General features: G+C 35.5%; 1 protein-coding gene across 1 annotated transcript in view; it reads right to left on the bottom strand.

Moving 5' to 3' along the window:
- Nucleotides 1–18,661, bottom strand: part of GBE1 (1,4-alpha-glucan branching enzyme 1) — a 244,421-nt gene that overhangs the window by 150,026 nt on the left and 75,734 nt on the right. Inside the window, exon 3 of the mRNA XM_063110167.1 lies at nt 12,909–13,024. Within this exon, the coding sequence (XP_062966237.1) occupies nt 12,909–13,024 (116 nt within the window). The remainder of the gene's footprint in view (nt 1–12,908; nt 13,025–18,661) is intronic.

The raw sequence follows: 18,661 nt of genomic DNA, 5'->3' as shown, positions 1-18,661 counted from the left end.
TAAGCTACTAAATCAAAGCAACATAGCAAAATGGTTAAGAACCCAACCTCTTATATAGCCATATTTCCTGGGTTTGAATATCAGTTCCAGCAACCATCAGCTACTTATGAGACATTAACAAGTTATGTCATATCTCTGTGCCTTAGTTTCCTCATCTGAAAAACAGGGTTGTTTTAAATAGGATCTTCCTGATAGGGCTGTTATGAGGACTAAAGTAGTATTTATTGCCTAGTTAGGCTGTAAATTCTGGATAGTCAATCATTCCATATTTGAAATTATGAAGTGATTATTTTGCAAAATGCATTTTTAGAAGGAAAACAAAGAGAAAAACACATAGGAGAAAAGTAAAGAATCAACATGTTTGTGGGGTTTTTTTTCCTTGTGCTTGTCTCCAAAGGTGACCCTTTTGGAAAAACGTACGTTATTTGTTCCCTGAGCTGTGGATGATTAGTTTCTTCATCATACACAGACAAATTAGGAAGGCTGCTGTGGTGCCCAGAAATCATCCATTAAACAAAGTCAAAATTAATGATAAAATTGAGTTCCCTTTGTGTTTGATTTTCATCTATCTGCACTCAATTATAAACGAGCTATCAAAGAAAGCTAACCATTAGCTGTTAATTCATAATGACTTCAGAAAGCAATCCCTATACTACCATTGATATCTCACTGACAACCTCCTACTCTCTACAGGGCTTTAGTTGAAAATGAAAAGGGAAAACAGAACTACATAATACAAGCCGCTCCTCATTCAGAGCCTTGCCATGAAAAATTCCAATGCACAGAAATCGGGTTTAATATAAACAAGTTGTAATAAGATTTGATCTGTATATTTAAAAGAGACAATTGAACTATTTTTATCTTTCACCATGATTTTTTCTATCTTAAGTAAAAACAGACATAGATGCATAACAATATATTCCAGAATTCCATTTCATTGTGTCAAAGCGAATATTCTTCAAAGTCTGAGAAAGTTTTCGATGAGAAAAATATCTAAAACAGAGATGACGTGTAACTCACTCAGAGAGAAATAACGTCTAATTATTAATTTGAAATTAAGAGTGACATCATCCCAGAACTGTACTTTTCTCTCCTCATAGTACTAATCTAGATAACTTAACAGTCTGATCTCTGCCACATCTATAGTAAATCCATTTATATGTAGGTGATTTAAAGAAATATTAAAACAAATGAGTCCTGATTTAAAACAATTACAAGCCCTTATTCACAGATTTTTATGCACTTAATTTATATGCTTCTTACTAATAACAAAAAAGGGCTTGCAAAATAAAACAATATAATGTGATTTTGTGATATTTAAAAATAAAATGAGAAAGGGGGACAAGGAGTCAAGATAATGCCATAGAACTCAAGGGTAGGATGGTTATTGCAATTGTACAATTTACTTAATTTTAAGTTAACTGACAGACATGAGAAAACAGGAGAACAATGAGATAAAAATAATAATTTCAAATCTAGGGAAAGACAAACTTTTTCCTAATATTAGGTTCTCAAACAGTGACTCATAAGGATCTTTGTATAACAAGTAACACAGAAAATTCTAAAGACTCATAGAAAACAAACTGGTTTCCAAAACAGTATCTGTACATTTGGTTTTTTTTGTTTCCCTACCCTGATGTTAAAAGAACTTCTCCTATATATAGTGATTTTACAAGTCTAAAGAATGTATATTTTATACTCAGAGAATATATATTTTTATCTGTGTTGTAACTAGAAATGATAGAACTGCAGAAGATTGAGACCTTATCATAGGCCTTGACACAGTGAAATTCATTTATGAATTTATATGAAATACTGATGTAAACTGTTGGTTCCAAATGATTCAAAATGGTAAATGAGATTTACATTGCTGCATTCATAGGTCTTAAATTTAAATTACTTTCATCTAGTTATTTCTACTTTTTAATTTTATTTATTATTATTAAATCAAAGTACAGGAGGATAAAAACCAATAAATAGGAAGTGAAGATATGGGAAGAACAAATATATTTTTCTTTCTTGGAGACTTTACCATATAAGAGAAGATGAGAGGGCATGCAGACCATTGACTGACTAAATTTTATCAATTGAAAATGAGATCACTTCATTACTTTACATGCTCTAAAGAAAGAGTATAAATATTTGTGAGAAAAATGAGGCCATTAAGGGTCAAGATCCTGAGTAAAATAAGAAAGCACAAGTTAAAAAATAAATTGGTCAGTACTAAAAATTGAGATTTTCTTAAAGTAAGAAATGCAAGATTTAAGCAAAAGCAAAAAAAAAAAAAAGAAAAAAGACTCAATTGTGTGGTCTTACATGTTTTCAGAGTCAAATTTCCTGAAATAGATTCACTATTTCACTTAGTCTCCTTAAAAATGTGACATCATCGTAAGTTAATACAAGTTTTGACCGTCTCCTTTAAAAAACTGGTTAATATTTGTGTAGTCTTGCTTGGCTTTACGTTCTTTTATTCACCAGTTGACCCTGACAACCTTTCATTAATCAATATCCAACAGTTCCTTCAAGACCAAGCTTAAATTGAACTTCTTTTTCTAAACCTTCCCTATTTCAACCTGTGACCTTTATTCTACTTTTTCTTTCCACTTCCCCAAGAATCTCTCTCTTATTCATGTCCTCCTTCCCCATCATCTTCTCTCTTGGGTTCCTTTTTGACTCCGACAATATTTAGCCAAAAAGAAAGAGAACTAAATCACTAACAAGTAAAAAAAAGAAATAACTACATATTCCATTTACTTAATCCTGTTTTTCTGTCACAAACTTTCCCAAAAATATAAGCTTCCTCCTCTACTCTCTTTCCATCCACAGAATGTTTGAGCAACTCATGTGTTCATGGGGAGTTTTCTTGGAAAGAACTATATATTCAAGATATTAAGAAAGAAAAAGAGCAAAATTGGGTAAATAAATTAATGTGGAGTAAGCGCAAAACAGAAGAAAACATTCCCACTTTCTATCTTACCCATCTCTTTAGGCACAGTTACTCTACAGACCGACAAATACACTGCTTTGGAAATTTACACATTTATTTTGTGTTTTCTATCAATATTCTTGGGAGCTTCAGAAAAGAAGAGAAAAGAAAAAAATTTTTTAATTAAAGAAAAGAAAAGCAAATCAGTTAATAAGCCTTTATTCTAATCCACAGAGGAAGACCATTTCCTAGTATGTTATTTAGGTTCATTAACATTCATACTGTATTCTGCAAACACAAAGAATTATCATCTCTGTGGTACGGGAAAGCGCATCTAATTCTAACTATACATTCTCCCATAAATTAGATGTTTCAGGGTCTTAAAGGTTGATTAAGTTGAACCAGGTAACAAATGAAGTGAGTAAAGGATCTTCTGTAGGTCATAGAGAAGAAAATCCTTGTCACAAATAATAATATGTAAAGACATCACAAGCAAGAAATAATCAGTTTGACCAAAATCTTATAATCATTGTATACAATGAGAATGTAATGACCCAACTGAAGCCTCATATATTATTCCGTTTCTGTTGCTTTTAACAGAACACTTGAAACTGGGTAATTTATAAAGAAATGAAATGTATTTCTTACAGTTTTGGAGGCTGGGAAGTCCACGATCCGGGGAACATATCTAGTGAGGGCCTTCTTCTCAGTGGTGACTCTGTACAGAGTCCCATGGTGACGCAGACACATGGCAACAATGGCAACAGCTCTCTCATGTTCTCCTTATAAAACCACCAGCCCATACTCATGAAACTCATTACTACATAAATGGACTAATCCATTCAAGAGGGCATAGCCCTCATGATCCAATCACTTCTCAAAGGCCCCACCTTTCAAATATCACAATTGGATTTGCCATCCTATAACACTCTTACAGTGGGAACCAAGTTTCCAACACATAAACTTTATGAGGGCACTTCTGACCCATAGCACCCCCGAATAAAATATTCTACCCAGCAGGTGTAATTTTTTCTTCTTTCACTTAAAGAAGGGTGTGGTGTCTTGAAGTTTAAAATAAAGATGACAAAATTCCTTAGGGTTCCTTTTCTCACCCTATCAAACCCTCATTAAAATAAATAACAGCAAAGAAGGTACCATTGTTTAAATATGCCCCCCCCCAAATGCATGTATTGGAAACTTGACCCCCACTGTAACCATGTGAAGAGGGTGGAAAAGCCAATTACAGTATTTGAAAAGTGGGGCCTTTAAGAGGTGATTAGATTGTGAAGCCTGTGCCCTCATGAATGGATTGACTGGTCCATATATAGAGTAATGGGTGTGGTTCTAATGGCTATAAAAGGAGAGAGGGGGGAGGTTAGTTCTCTCTTGCTCAGACTCTGCTCAGGATGTGACACCCTGATCACCATGGGACCCTGTAGAGAGTTCCCACTAACAGGAAGGCCCTCCCCAGATGTGCCCCCTAGACTGTGGACTTCCCAGCCTCTGAACTGTAAGAAATAAGTTTCATTTTCTTATAAATTACCTAGTTTCAGTTATTCTGTTATAAGCAACAGAAATAGGCTGATATAGAAGGCAAAACTATTAACAGAAGGACAGAAAAGAAGAAACCATAAATTTAAACAATTTTTTGGAAGACGGAAAGCAGTTGAAGAGATAAGGCAAAAATTACAGTCTGATATTGCCGAGAAAAAACCTGAAGAGAGCTAGCCGATTTGCCTATAAAACTGCTAAAAGAATCAGTGTCTGGAGGCTCCTAGTACTACAGAAGCGTAGTAGGTTAAGTGTTAAAAATGAAGAGACACTAAATTCTAGAGCAGAGCCTTTCCCCAACACTGTATAGGTAAAATGTATATCCCTCCAAAACTCCACCTCTCACCCTCAAACAGGCGATCAATCATTCTCAGAAAAGCACTGAACTAGGAAACTCCATACCCAGAGCAATGGACAAAGCAGATGACAAAGGAGAATCACATAGTTGAAAATAGGATTAAATATCTAACAGAAAGGTGGGACCCTAGCCCACTTTCCTTGCCCTTATCCAAGGATGCCAATAGACAAGTATAAAGTCCTATACTCCATACTCCTTTGTACTAGTCTGTTTCTGTTGCTTATAACTAAATACTTGGAACTGAGTAATTTATAAAGAAAACAAAATTTATTGACCACAATTTCTGACTATGGGAAGTCCAAAGTCCAAGGATCACACCTGTGAGTGGCTTTACAGAAATGAAAGGGTCTCACATGGCAGAAAACGGTAGAGCACAAAGAGAAAAGACTTTTTGTGATCCCCTTCTAAAGCCCTCAGAACCATTCCCTTGACCACCATTATTAATCCATTCACTAAGACATGGTCCTACAATCTAATCACCTCTTCAAGGCCCCACCTTTTAATTACCATGATAGGATTTCCCACCCTCTTAACACTGTCACAGTGGGGATCAAGTTTTGGAAGTACACTCTATCCAAGCGATTCCTCCCCTGGCCCCCCAAATCTCACAAACTTTTCACATACAAAGACATTCATTCTATCCCTAAAGTTTTAACTTGTTTCAACTCAGAAGTATGAAGTTCAAAGTCCTATCTGTGAAATCAATACAAGTTATCTACTGCCAAGATATAATGGTGGGACAAGCCTAGGGTACATGTTCCCATTCAAAAAGGGAAAAATAGGCCAAAAGAAAGGTGTAACAGGTCCCAAAAAAGTTCAAAACCCAGCAGGGTAGGCATTAAATCTCAAAGTTGGCAAATCACGTACCCTGACTAGATGTCTGACATCCTCTGCACACTGGTGCAGGGACTGGGTCTCCAAGTCCTCAGGAAGCTCCGCTTCTATGGCTTTCCTGGTCTCAGGTAATGCTTCAGCTCTCGCAGGCTGGCATTGCACATTGGTAGCTCCACAAATTTGGGGTCTCCATGCCAGTCCCGCTGTCATGGCTCTACTAGGCATGGCACTGTTGGGGTTTTTCTGTTTCAAGTCCAACCCCACATTTCCTCTCAGAATCGCTCTAGTGAAGATGTTATGCAGTGAATCCACTCCTGTGACAGATCTCTTCCTGGGTCCCCAGGCTTTGCCATATATCCATTCAAATTTGGGTGGAGGCTCCCAAGCCTCCACAACTCTGCCATTCTATGAGCCTGCAAACCTAACACCATGTGGACACCACCAAGGCTTTGGGCTTATATTTCCCAAAGCTGTGGGTCTAGCCACACCTGTGGTGTGGCTGGTATTTTCCAAAGCTGCAGGTCCAGTCACATCTGGGGCCAATTTAGCCATAGCTGGAGTAGCCAAAGCAGCTGGGGTACTGGTGTGCAAGGAAGCTTCCCAAGGTGACCCTAGGTAGTGAGCCCACGCAGGGCACCTCAGGCCTGTTCGCCAAGATCATTTCGTCTCCCTAGCCATTTGGGCCTGAAATGGAAGGGTTGGCCTCAGAGGCTTCTGCAATGCCCTCAGGGCTCTTTCCCCCTTCTCTTGATAATCCCTTTCTTTTGTACTAATCTTCTTAGCACCATTGTGTTCTTCTGCTGAAAATACTCTTTGCTTCTTTATGACATGCCAAATCCTTATGCTCTGCTTCCCTTTTAAATGCTTGCTTTATGTCGTGCCTTTGCCACCATAACTCAGCATAGGCTGTTACAAGTAGCCATGCAGCTTCCTTAATGTGTTATTGCTTAGAAGTTTCTACCATCAAATACTCTGGTTCACAGCTCCTAAGTTCCAACCTCCACGAAGTCCTACAGCATGGACACAAAGCAGCCAAGTTCCTTGCCAGTTCATAGCAAGGGTCATCTTTGACCCAATTTCCAATAAGCTCCTTCTCATTTACATCTGAAATCTTCTCAGAATGGACTTTACTGTCCATATTTCTACCAGCATTCTGCTTACCACCATGTAACCAGTGGTAAAAAATTCCCCGTTTTTTTTTTTTTTTTTTTTGTCTTCTAAACTTTCACAAGCATCTAGACTTTTCATATCCTATTCCTCCAAATTCTTCCAATCTCTCCTCAACACCCAGTTCCAAAGCTGTTTCCATATTTTCAAGTATCTATTAAAAGCAACACCCTATTTCTCTGGTACCAATTTTCTGTTAGTCCATTTCTGTTGCTTGTAACAAAATACATGGAACTGGGTAATTTGTACAAAAATGAAATGTATTGCTTATAGTTGCAGAAGCTAGCAAATCCAAAGTCCAGGGAACACCAGTGGTGAGGGTATTGGAGGTGGCAACAGTGACCCAGGGTCTCTCATGACAGAAAATGGTGGAGCAGACAGAGGGACAGACTCTTCAGGCTCCCCTTTTAATGTCCTCAGAGCCATGCCCCTGACCACCATTTTTAATCCATTCACTACAGCATGGTCCTACAATCTAATCATCTCTTCAAGGCCCCACCTTTTGGTTACCATAATAGGATTTCTACCTTCCCCACAGTCACAGTGGGGTCAAGTTTTGGGGGGACACTCTAGCCAAGGCACCCTTCCATTCACCCATTGTGGGAGACTATAAGATTCATCTCTGGAAAAAACAAATGACCCCAGAGAAAAACCTTTCACTTACTGCCATCCATATGAAAACTAGCTCACTTTCTAACTATCCAACAATGAAGCTCACCAAAAACCAAGCCCTGCCCATGTAAACCATTTTCAATTGACTTTTCCTACCTCATTTGAAAATATGACAATAACCATGGATCACCAAGCATTTGAGAACAGCATGAAACATGAAGGTCAGAGACTAAAACAAACACAGTTAAAGGAAATCTGAAAGAAACAAAAAGTGGCGGGGGGGGGAGAGGGAGGTAAGGAGAATATTTTAAAACGACAAAAAAATCTATAATTAATATGCTGAAACAGAAAGAAGTATCTCTGGACACTTAACAAAAAGGGGGAGAACAAAAACACATCACTAGAAATTTTAAAAATATGATTACTCAAATAGAAGCAGTTGGAAGACAAAAAAGTAATCTCACAAAGTAGAATAGAAAGTCATAATGATGAACTTGTGGGAAAAAAAGATAAGAAGATCTAGTAGATCCGATTTACAAATATCAGAAATCTCTGAAACAGCAAATAAAGTATGTGAAGAGAAGGTAGTTAGCAAGAAATAATGCAAGAATATATTCCAGAAATGAAGCAGAAAGCATTTATCAGATTAATCTTCTTATGCAAATACTTAGATACTAATTCTTCAACACGCACATCCTGGCCCAAAACCTCTCAATGGCATCCTTTGCCTAGCAATCTCATTCCAGCTCTCAATCATTAGTTTTGCTTTAAGCAATCTGATCTCATTCCCTTTACAATCAGGGAAGGTCCCTTCAAAAAATAGGGATAGTTTCCACACACAAAAAAGCTAAAGCATATGATAGAAAATATGTTAAATCTGGGACACGGTTCAAATTCTTCTTCCTCTGTGTCACGTTTTTTGTTTTTATTCCCCCCCTTCTTTTCTCTGTGATCTCTTAGCCGGGCTGGCAGTAGAGCATAATGTTTAAGAGCATGAACTGTGCTGACAGGCCTGAAGTCAAGCCCAGGTTCTACTATCTACTACTCTCTCTAGATCTCACTGCATTCATCTTTAAATGACAATATAATAACACCACCTATTCTCATAGTGTTACTGTGAGGATTAAATCAAATATGAATGTAAAGCATTTCTAAATTTTTCATAAAATGGCAAATGAAGGTATTAAGGTTCATGCCCATTTTCTACCAACCAATTATGTAACATCTAAATATAATTAGAAAAGCAATATTATCTGCTACGGAATGAATTGTAACCCCCCTAATTCATTTGTTGAAGCCCTAACCTCCAATGTGATGGTATTTGAAGATGGGGTCTTTGGGAGATAATTAAGCTTAGATGAGGTCATAAGGGTCAGGCTCTCATGACGAGATTAGTACTTTTCTAAGAAGAGACACCAGAGAGTTTGCGCTCTCTCTGTCTCTGTCTCTCTCTGCTGTGTGAGAACACAGAGAGAAGACCGCCATCTGCAAGCAAGGAAGAGAGCCTTCACCCAAACCCAATCATGCTGGCATCTAGGACTTTAAGTCTTCAGAACTGTGAGAAAATAAATTGCTGCTATTTAAGCCACCCAGTCTGTGATATTTTGTTATAACAGCCTGAGCAGACTAACATATAATCCTTTGGAAATATTAAAGGACTACTATCGAGAAACTTCTCTTCTAGTCCATTTTTGTTATTGGCTAACAAGAAAAAGTACACAAATATCCTAAACACTATAAAAAGATAATTCTAAATGTCATTGCTAGTCATTTGGATATTAACTGGAACGATAAGGGAAAATGGGAATTAGAAGAAAAGGAGCTCTTCGCAGTCTGCATCTGACCTATTTTTCAGGTTTACCTTCCTTGACATCTTAAAAGTAAGCTACATTGTGCTAATTAAGACAGAACCACTCTCCATCCAGCTCTCTGCCCCAGGAGGCTGAACCATGTGGACAATACTTCCCAGAACTCCAACCTCTCATTGTGTTTTGTCAAAGTGGAGCCTCAGCAACAGATCAGAGAGAGAAAGGAAAGTAAGAGGTCAGGGTATTTTTTTCTATGATTCGTCCAGCTCCTTCCTGGCAAGGTTATAATGAATTAACTGTGAACCTCAACCAACGCCCAGAGCCCCTCTCTAGATGGCCGACTCTTTCTCCCTCTGGGTTCCGGTAATTGATCCCTCGCTTCTGGTTGCCTGGATAGAGTTACAATTTGGGTGCCCCCTCCCCCACACTCACCCTTCTTGGAACTCTCTTGTGGTTCCCCTTCATGCTCAACTTTGAAAACAGAGTGTTTGAAAATAAAACCTATTCAAACTATTCAAGCTGTTTTGAGTGTGCCATTGCTTCCTGTTGGGACTTCAATCAATACACACACTTTTACTCATGCAGCTCTCTCAGGTTAGAACATCCTTCTTCCCTCTATCTCTCTGGTCAACTTCTAAACATGTTTCTAAGTGTGCCTGAATGTCACCATGCCTCTGCAGTTTCTCCTGTTTACCACCACAGTATGAATAAATTTTTCACTCATTTTTTCACTCCAATTGCACTTTATGTTTAAAACACACACGCGTGCGCGCGCACACATACACACTCCATACATATATTACAATGCAGTACAGGCATCACAGATCAAGGACAGCACCTGACACAGAGAAGATACTCAATAGTTGTGTTAAATTGGTACGAAACAACTTGAGAAAAAAAAATTCTAATATAATGTTATTAAAGGTATATATTTTTAAACAGTGAACAAAAACCTTTAAATAAATTAGTTTGGCTGTGTACACAAAGAAAATGGTGTTAAGGATATAAATAATATACGTCTAATCATGCTTTAGGAAAGTTGTCTTCTATTCTTTCCTTGTATCTTTATAGCTTTAATGTTTAATTTATCTTATTTTATTTTCAAAATACTTTGTGTTTGATAAACTCACTTAAAAACTTAAAGGGAAGACATTTGCATGATCATATAAGCAGTTAGCTATCTTTTTTCAAAGTGTTCAATTGAAAAGATCAGGTGTTTTGTAAAGAAAACAAAGCTACTATTTTGATGGTAGGCAAAAGCTCTTTTTTGTTAATGGTTATCGGATAATTCAGAAGAGAGACATCCTCGAGTGAGTTATAAAGGTCAGTCCCCTGTGGACTGAAATAAATTTTCAAGTTCAATTTAAAACAAGACTTTTAATTACCAAGACAGACTACCTAGAGACAACAACAGATTTAAAAACCAAAAACCTCTAGTTGATTTTTGTAAAGAATTTAGCCCCTTCCCCAAAGTAAATCTGATGCATCATTTCTCATAAATGAATAACTATTTATATACTTATATTAACCTTATAATAGAATCTGTTTGTTTCCTCAAACTTAAAACATCTAAAGACTACAAAAAATATTTTTTGGCCTAAATTTCCAATTAATTATCCTCACTGAAATTTTTAGAGAATAATAATGAAGAAAGATTACAGAACAGTTTACCTTACACTTGTCTAAGGTTTGCTGTTTCATGCAGACTTTTAAAGTCAGATGACAATGTAACAGCCAATTTTTAAATTATCAGATTATTTCGTTTCATCAAGGTAGAATAAATTTTTGAAAGAAAGCATAACATAGTATCTAGAATAGTAAAGAAAGTATAAAAACTTGAGCAGGACTGGAGAGCCAAATGTCTACCAAAATTCCCAGAATATATCAATAATCATTCATTCCTAGTATTGAATTATTTTTCCCCATGTATAGAAAAAAATATCAAAATTAATTCATAGAACATTTAATTTAAAAAGTAGGTGAGGGGTCAGAGCTTATAAAATTTTCTAACTGAAAAAAGGCAGAAACAAATTCTGCCTTTAAAAAAGTAGCAAGTTCAATTTTTAAAAAAATGAACAAAAAGGCCATAAGACCTAAAGTGACAATGAAACCAGTATAATAATGGTTACTTTACCTGCAGTTTCCATAAAATCAGGCCTCATAAGATATAGAGGAATCAAGCTATTTGAACTATCCCAAAATTGAGCCTAAAAATGACTTCAACATTCAATAAATATTTGAGTGCCTACTCTGCCGGGCAATCTTTCAAGAATTGGGAATATATAATAGTAGCAAACAAACAGCAAAGGCCCTGCTCTCATGGAGCTTATGCTGACATGGAAAAGGGATTATCTATATTAAATTTAAATCCCTCTTACTGTATACTGTAGCTACTTTTTTCTCTTTTTTACTACATAGATTAAAAAGAACTTTGGCTGCTATCTCATATTAAAATGCCTTCTTATTCCATACAACATGCTTTCTTGGTAACTACATTATGTGTGGGAATATTTCAGTAATTTTCATATACATTTGTAATTTCACTATTTGTAAAAAAATCTTTAAAACATGCAAAACAAACATACATTTTGATTGTAAATATTCTTTAACTCTGAATTAATACTGTTAAATAAAACATACCAATAAAAAATATTCAATTACAAGATTTATCATAAGAAATGTCTAAGAAAGGGAAAAAGACACAAGGGACATGGATATATTAGCTAATTATATCAGCATGGGTTAAAATCAAGTCAATGTGAAAGGATTTAGATAGCTTTCTATATAATCTAATGCCTTAAATGTGTAATCCAGATTTTGGGACCCAACCAGCAAGCATCCACTGAGGAGACAGGAGAGGCCCGCTGCGCCTGCTCTGCAACCACTGAATGCAAAACCACATAATCAGCCAGAGCAGAGGGAGTGTGCAGGATGCTCAGCCTGCTGGGCCGATCCAGGTGGCCAAACAAGTTGCCCCTGTCAAAGTTCAGAAAGCAGAAGAACCAGAAGAAGCATGGCCCCAAAATGCACAGGACCCCATACAGGATACCCTCTCACGTTCACGTGGCTCATCACAACACCAACGTTGTCAAGACTCTTCACAGGTAAAGATCCTCTCTGCATGTGCTGATTTGTAAACTTTCTGTTTTCCAACCTAAACTTTTGCAATTACTCAAAAACACTTCTTATGTATCACTTCCTACATAAAAAAAAAAAACCTGTGATAACAGTATAACTAAATTTAGTATCTTATCAGCCAAATAGTTCTAATCTAAAATATTCGAATTTGTTGATGTCCTCTCTTAAGTTTTCCTCTATTTGGACATTTAGATGGTCTCTCCCATAATTATCACGCATAGATGATAAATTCTAATATTTTATTTTATTTTATTTTTATTTATTTATTTATTTTTTTAAGATGACCGGTAAGGGGATCTTAACCCTTGATTTGGTGTTGTCAGCACCATGCTCTCCCAAGTGAGCAAACCGGCCATCCCTATATAGGGATCCGAACCTGTGGCCTTGGTGTTATCAGCACCACACTCTCCCAAGTGAGCCACAGGCCAGCCCAGACTCTAATATTTTAAATGAATCTTTGCAAACAGGGTAAAAATAAAATAAGTACAATTAAAAACAGGAGAGAGGAAAATACCTTTAATTTGGATCCATGAGGCACCAATACAGATTTATCCTGCTTTGGTGGAATATAGAGCTCCCATTTTCCAAAATCCAGTTTTTTATATGGGTATGAAAATGGATTCCAACCATCTAAAAAAAAAACAAAGAACATCAGTTAACAACAGCATAATACGACTAATATCTAATGAATTTCAAGCATAATATACTGCTTATATATACAAAATCAAATCACCTAAAAAATGTTTTTTTCTAATGTCGTAATCAAAATACTTTAAAAAGAGCAGATTATTCTTAATTTATTTATGAGAAATGCATTTGAAAGTGTGTCTTTTGTATCCTAAAATTAGATGATTACCACATTTTCAATTGTACCTTCAGCTCTAATACTTCTATTAATAAATAGCATGTAAAAGAAAATGATGGATCCTGTTTTAAGACATTATCTACAAAAAGAGATAATATGAACAAACAAATGCATTCTAAGCAATTAGATAAAATATGTGGCATGGTAGGAAAAAATAATGGAAAGTAATTAAAATCATTAGTATTTACCCAAATTCCTAAGACTGTGACAGAGCTGAATTAAAATCTAAGGAAATGCCTCAAGCATATTCAAGAAGGTTATATAAACTATAGGAGGTGAAGAAAAATTGGACTGCAGATACTGGAATAAAGCCACATGAACAGCAGACTCAGACACACATGGAAACTTAACATATAAAAGAGGTGGAATTGAAAATCAGTGAGTTAAAAACCCACTATTTAATAAATGGGTGCTGGGATAACTGGTTATCCTTATGGGAGGAAAAAAGGAATCTCTACCTAATAATAGGCCCCAAAATTATTTGAACAGGGATTAATGTTTAAATATGGTAGGTAAAATTGTAAAATGCTTAGAAGAAAATACAGAGAAATTTATTTACAATCTTGGGTTTCAAAAAGGATTTTTTAAACAAGATACAAAAGAAAAGACCCTATAAAACTTTGAGAGAAAGACTGATAAATTTGACTACTAAGACTATAGATACACAAGAAGGACAGAGAGAATGATAAGACAAGCTACCAACTGGGAGAATACATTTGTAATAAATATACCAAGAAACAGCATCTAAATAATATGAAGAACATTATAAATCAATGAGAAAAAGAAAGAATAGAAAATTGTCCAATAGAAAAATGGACAAAGCAGGACACTTGAATGATCAATAAACATATATAATGATACTCTAGATCACTCATAATTAGAGAATCACAAGTTAAAATTATGAGATGCCATTTCCCTCTCACTGGATTAGAAAACATTAAAAGTGAAAATATCAAGTAGTCAGCAAGGATATAAGGCAACACTACTGCTGATGGTATAAACTGGTAAAGACAACCAGACACTATATATAGCAAACTTAAAGTTAAGTTAACCTTATTACCCAGCAATTCTACTCATAGGTAACAGCATAGAGAAATTTTCATAAATGTACACAAAATAGCATTCAAAAATGTTAGCTGAAGAATTATTTGCAATAGCAAAAATCTGGAAGCTATCAAATTTTATATCAGCCACAAAATGGGTAAAAACCTTGAAGTATAATAAAACAACAGGATGCTATATAATACTATAAAATGAATGGAATAGAGAGAATATATCAATATATACAAATATCCAAAATATAAGAACAAACTTAAAGGGACACAGAAGAACACCGTTTATATCAAGTTCAAAAACTACACAAATCATATAAGTTATTGATACATATATATAGAGTAAAAATATTAAAACAGAAATAGGATAGTGAAACTTCAACTCCTGTGGTGATTCCCTCTGAGTAAAAGAAAGGGAATGCAAGGAGCTTCAATAATGTCTGTAATATTTTATTTCTTAAGGTGAGTGGTGTGTGCATAGATGCTTATTACATTATTAGCTATTTGTTTATGCCTAACATATTTCCTAGTATAAAAAAATTAAACCACCTTGTGGCACACACTTTTGTTATGACATTAACTCTCAACTAAGGAGATACAAAATCATCAGGAAGCTTGTTTTATGCCATGTTTTCCTCCTTTACACACAAACTCTTGCACCCCATAGGCCCTAAGGATCTTCAATATCAGCCAGTCTGAACATTGGGGATAGGGTGGGAATAAGAAACATTATTTAAATAAAGATACTTCTAAACATTTACCTACTCTCCATCATGAAGACAACCTGAAAACGTCTAAAAGCAATTTATCCTCAGGAGCAGCTCAGCAGTCCTGGTGTTGTTATACTCCACTGGCCCCAAAACTTCAAATCCATCTCAGCTATACATGGTATGACACTACATTACCAAAACAAAGAATTTAGGGCTGGCAGGTGAGCTCAGTTAGAGCACAGCCTTATAACACCAAGGTTACAGGTTCAGGTCCTATAGAGGCCAGTCATCAAAAGGAAAAAAAAAAAAAAAAAAATAGAATTTAGTCCGTGATTAGAGGGGATTAAAAAAATAAAAAAATCTGGGTACCATAACACTGTATGATTACTGAATTTCTTTTTAAGCTAATCAGTTAAGACAATTAAGAAACTTAAGCAGCAGATCATTTCTTAGTTAGATCTAAAAATAAAGAATACTGTTCATTAGTTCATTTATTCATTCATTAAATATGTACTGCATGCTTAATGTTGGCCCTGCTCAATGCCAAACTGAAATTAGTGTTCACAATGAGTTATATCTCATCAAGAAAAGGTTAAACCGAATAACAGTGCACCAAAATAGTGAAATTTATAATGGAGTATACACTAAAAATCCAACTATAAATAATATTTTGTTACTTTGAAAGTAAAACTTCAATGATATGTGAAATTACATATGCAGATTTACTTAAAAGAGCTGTCTTCAGCAACATGAAATTTTTTTTTTTTTTTTTTTTTTTTTTTGGTGACCGGTAAAGGGATCGTGATCCTTGGCTTGGTGTCGCCTGCACCGCGCTCAGCCAGTGTGCGCACCGGCCATCCCTATATAGGATCCAAACCTGCGGCCTCGGTGCTCCCAGCGCCGCACTCTCCCGAGTGAGCCACGGGATCGGCCCAACATGAAAAAATTTTAGTATCAGTTTTTGAGTATCAGTTGGAATAGTTCTTTATCTTGCCCTCCTGAGTTGTTTTAAGACCTATTGTTAAAAGTATATTTTCGAAAAGAAAAATACTTTTACTACATCACATTTTCCTTTTTAATATCTTAATGATCTAAAACTCCTAAAGCACATGTTGATTATTTGTAATTCTACACTGTGAAAAACATTTTTTTTTCCTTTATTTTACTAACAATTCTGCTCCTCGTGGAAACTCAGGTGTTGACTTTCACTACAGGCTCATTTTTATTGCCAAACACCAACCTTCAAAGCAAGACTCAGAACATCATCACATGTGCCCCAAAAGAAAATCCATTCCAGCATCCACCATAAGCAATAGAGAACATCCTACAGATTTGACACCAGAAAGAGAGGAAGGTTTGCAAGCACATACATATGAAACTACTTGAGATTTCTGCACTAGACAATTCTCTCCCCAAGTAAATTGCTCTTCACCCATACCCCTACCAGTCTTTCATCTCCTTTGCTCTTTCTCCAATCGTTGTTCAGCTCTGAATTCTCCTCCCTCTCCTTCCTTTATTGAATAGTGTTTTTTCTTTCCATCTAAAACACAGGCACCAACCAAAACACCCACTTCTAGCATACTGCAGGCTTAAAATTTTTTTTTCCACTCAAACCAGTTCCTCTCTAACATGGGTTTTTCAAAACACGTAATAAGAAGGTAAGTATTCTCTATAGGATGGACACACGCATCTCCAGGTCCAGAAACAGAATAATCAGAAAAATCACTGGATTTGGACCTGTTGTTTTAAACTTAACGTTAGATGCTAAGTTAAGAAAGAAAAAACCATCATTAAGGTATTTCTAGGTATGATTGTAGAAACCAATTGTGCAAGTACACAATTAAATATAAATACATAAAATTAAACATCAAATAACTGGCATAAAAATGCTAAACAAAATTGACTTCATTGTTTTTAAATAAAATTTGAATGGAAAAACACAAAAGACAAGAATAATATAAGTTGATAGGCACATTTTAGAGAAATGCATGTTTTGTGAAAAAGGCATGTCACTTTATTCCTGAATATAACTGAAAATAAAGTTATAGTATTATTAAGAGCCAGCCCATGGCTCACTTGGGAGAATGTGGTGCTGATAACACCAAGGCCACGGGTTCAGATCCCTATATAGGGATGGCCGGTTAACTTACTTGGGAGAGCGTGGTGCTGACAACACTGGTAAGTGTTAAGATCTTAACCTGGTAAGGCTTATCCCCTTACTGGTCATCTTTTTAAAAAAATTAAGTTATAATATTAATAATAAACGGCTCTAAGCCATATCAGAGTCTACCTAAAGAGTATACTTTTAGAACCAGATTGCTCAAACCTTTTTCATTTTAATCCTGTATCACTTGATATTCTGAGTACATGAGATAGATAGTTCATATCACTATGCAGACCTGAAGATAGAACAAACATAACTTATCACTACGTGACAATTACTTGCTTCTCTACCAAACACAGAGCTATACATTGAGAGTTCTCTAGTGATTCTCAAACTTTAGTCCACATTAAAATCACCTGGATGTGTTAAGATTGCTGGGACCTACTCTCAGAGTTTTTGATTCAGTAGATCTGAACAGGGGCCTAATAATTTGCATTTCTAACAAGTTCCCCAGTGATGCTGATGCTGCTGGCTTAGGGAACACAGTTTAGAAACAATTGCCCTGATTAAATGGTGTGTTTAAGTACTCTCTACCTATGTATAGCTTTGTGAGTGATTTTCTAGATCAAATTAAGCTTGAAGTATCGAATAATATCCTAAATCAACAGGTCAAGAAAATTCTGAAACAGAAAATATCATTAATAATCCTTCAAGGCAAATATTTCTCACATGACATTTAGGATCTAGGATTTAGGATTGACTTGGGTCGTAAAGCCCAGGAGGAGGATCAATGAGATACAGATTGTAGAACAGATTTAAGACATTAAGAAATTTAAATATATTAAGGAGGGAACAAAAATTGACAATTTGAACATGAAAAGACAATGTACATTAAGACCATTACTTAATATATTTTTATTAGTTACTACAGATAATATTTCCTAGAATATTCTTGCTAAGCAATTGTTTGGTTGAAAAGTATGAGCTGATCACAAAATAAATAAAAATTTGAAGGCTACTCAGATTCCTTTCTATGCCTCATTTCTTATCATGACCTAGACATTGCTAGGTTCAAGGTTAAGTATCCCCCAAACAATGTGTGCTTATTATTCTAGTTTAGGTAAAATTTTAAGAACATGTTTTCTGCTTGCAGAAATTATTTTATTATAACATTTTCTAACACAGTTGATGTATATTAAGAAAGGATAACCTGACGTATTTCTAAAGCAAACATTTTAATAGGTTTTTATTATTAACAGGCTTAAATTCATCATCATATTTGATAATGCAAAAGATTCTATTTATCCATAGATTCAAAACCAGCAGACAAAATGTAAATCAAGATATGGAAAAGAAATGATGTGTTATGCACAATTTAATATGAACTGCAAACACACATTTGGCACAGGTGATCAAACATTAAATAAGGTCATTCCATCAGAATCACAAACTCTATGTTTATCTCATACCCAATAACCTTTCTTTTTCTGATGTAATAATTCCCATATAAAATTTTTATTTTTTTTATTTATTTTT

Source organism: Cynocephalus volans, chromosome 1, assembly GCF_027409185.1.
Source record: "Cynocephalus volans isolate mCynVol1 chromosome 1, mCynVol1.pri, whole genome shotgun sequence".
Taxonomy (NCBI): Eukaryota; Metazoa; Chordata; class Mammalia; order Dermoptera; family Cynocephalidae; genus Cynocephalus; species Cynocephalus volans.
The sequence above is the reverse complement of the archived record's forward strand: the minus strand, read 5'-3'. Positions and strand labels throughout refer to the sequence as shown.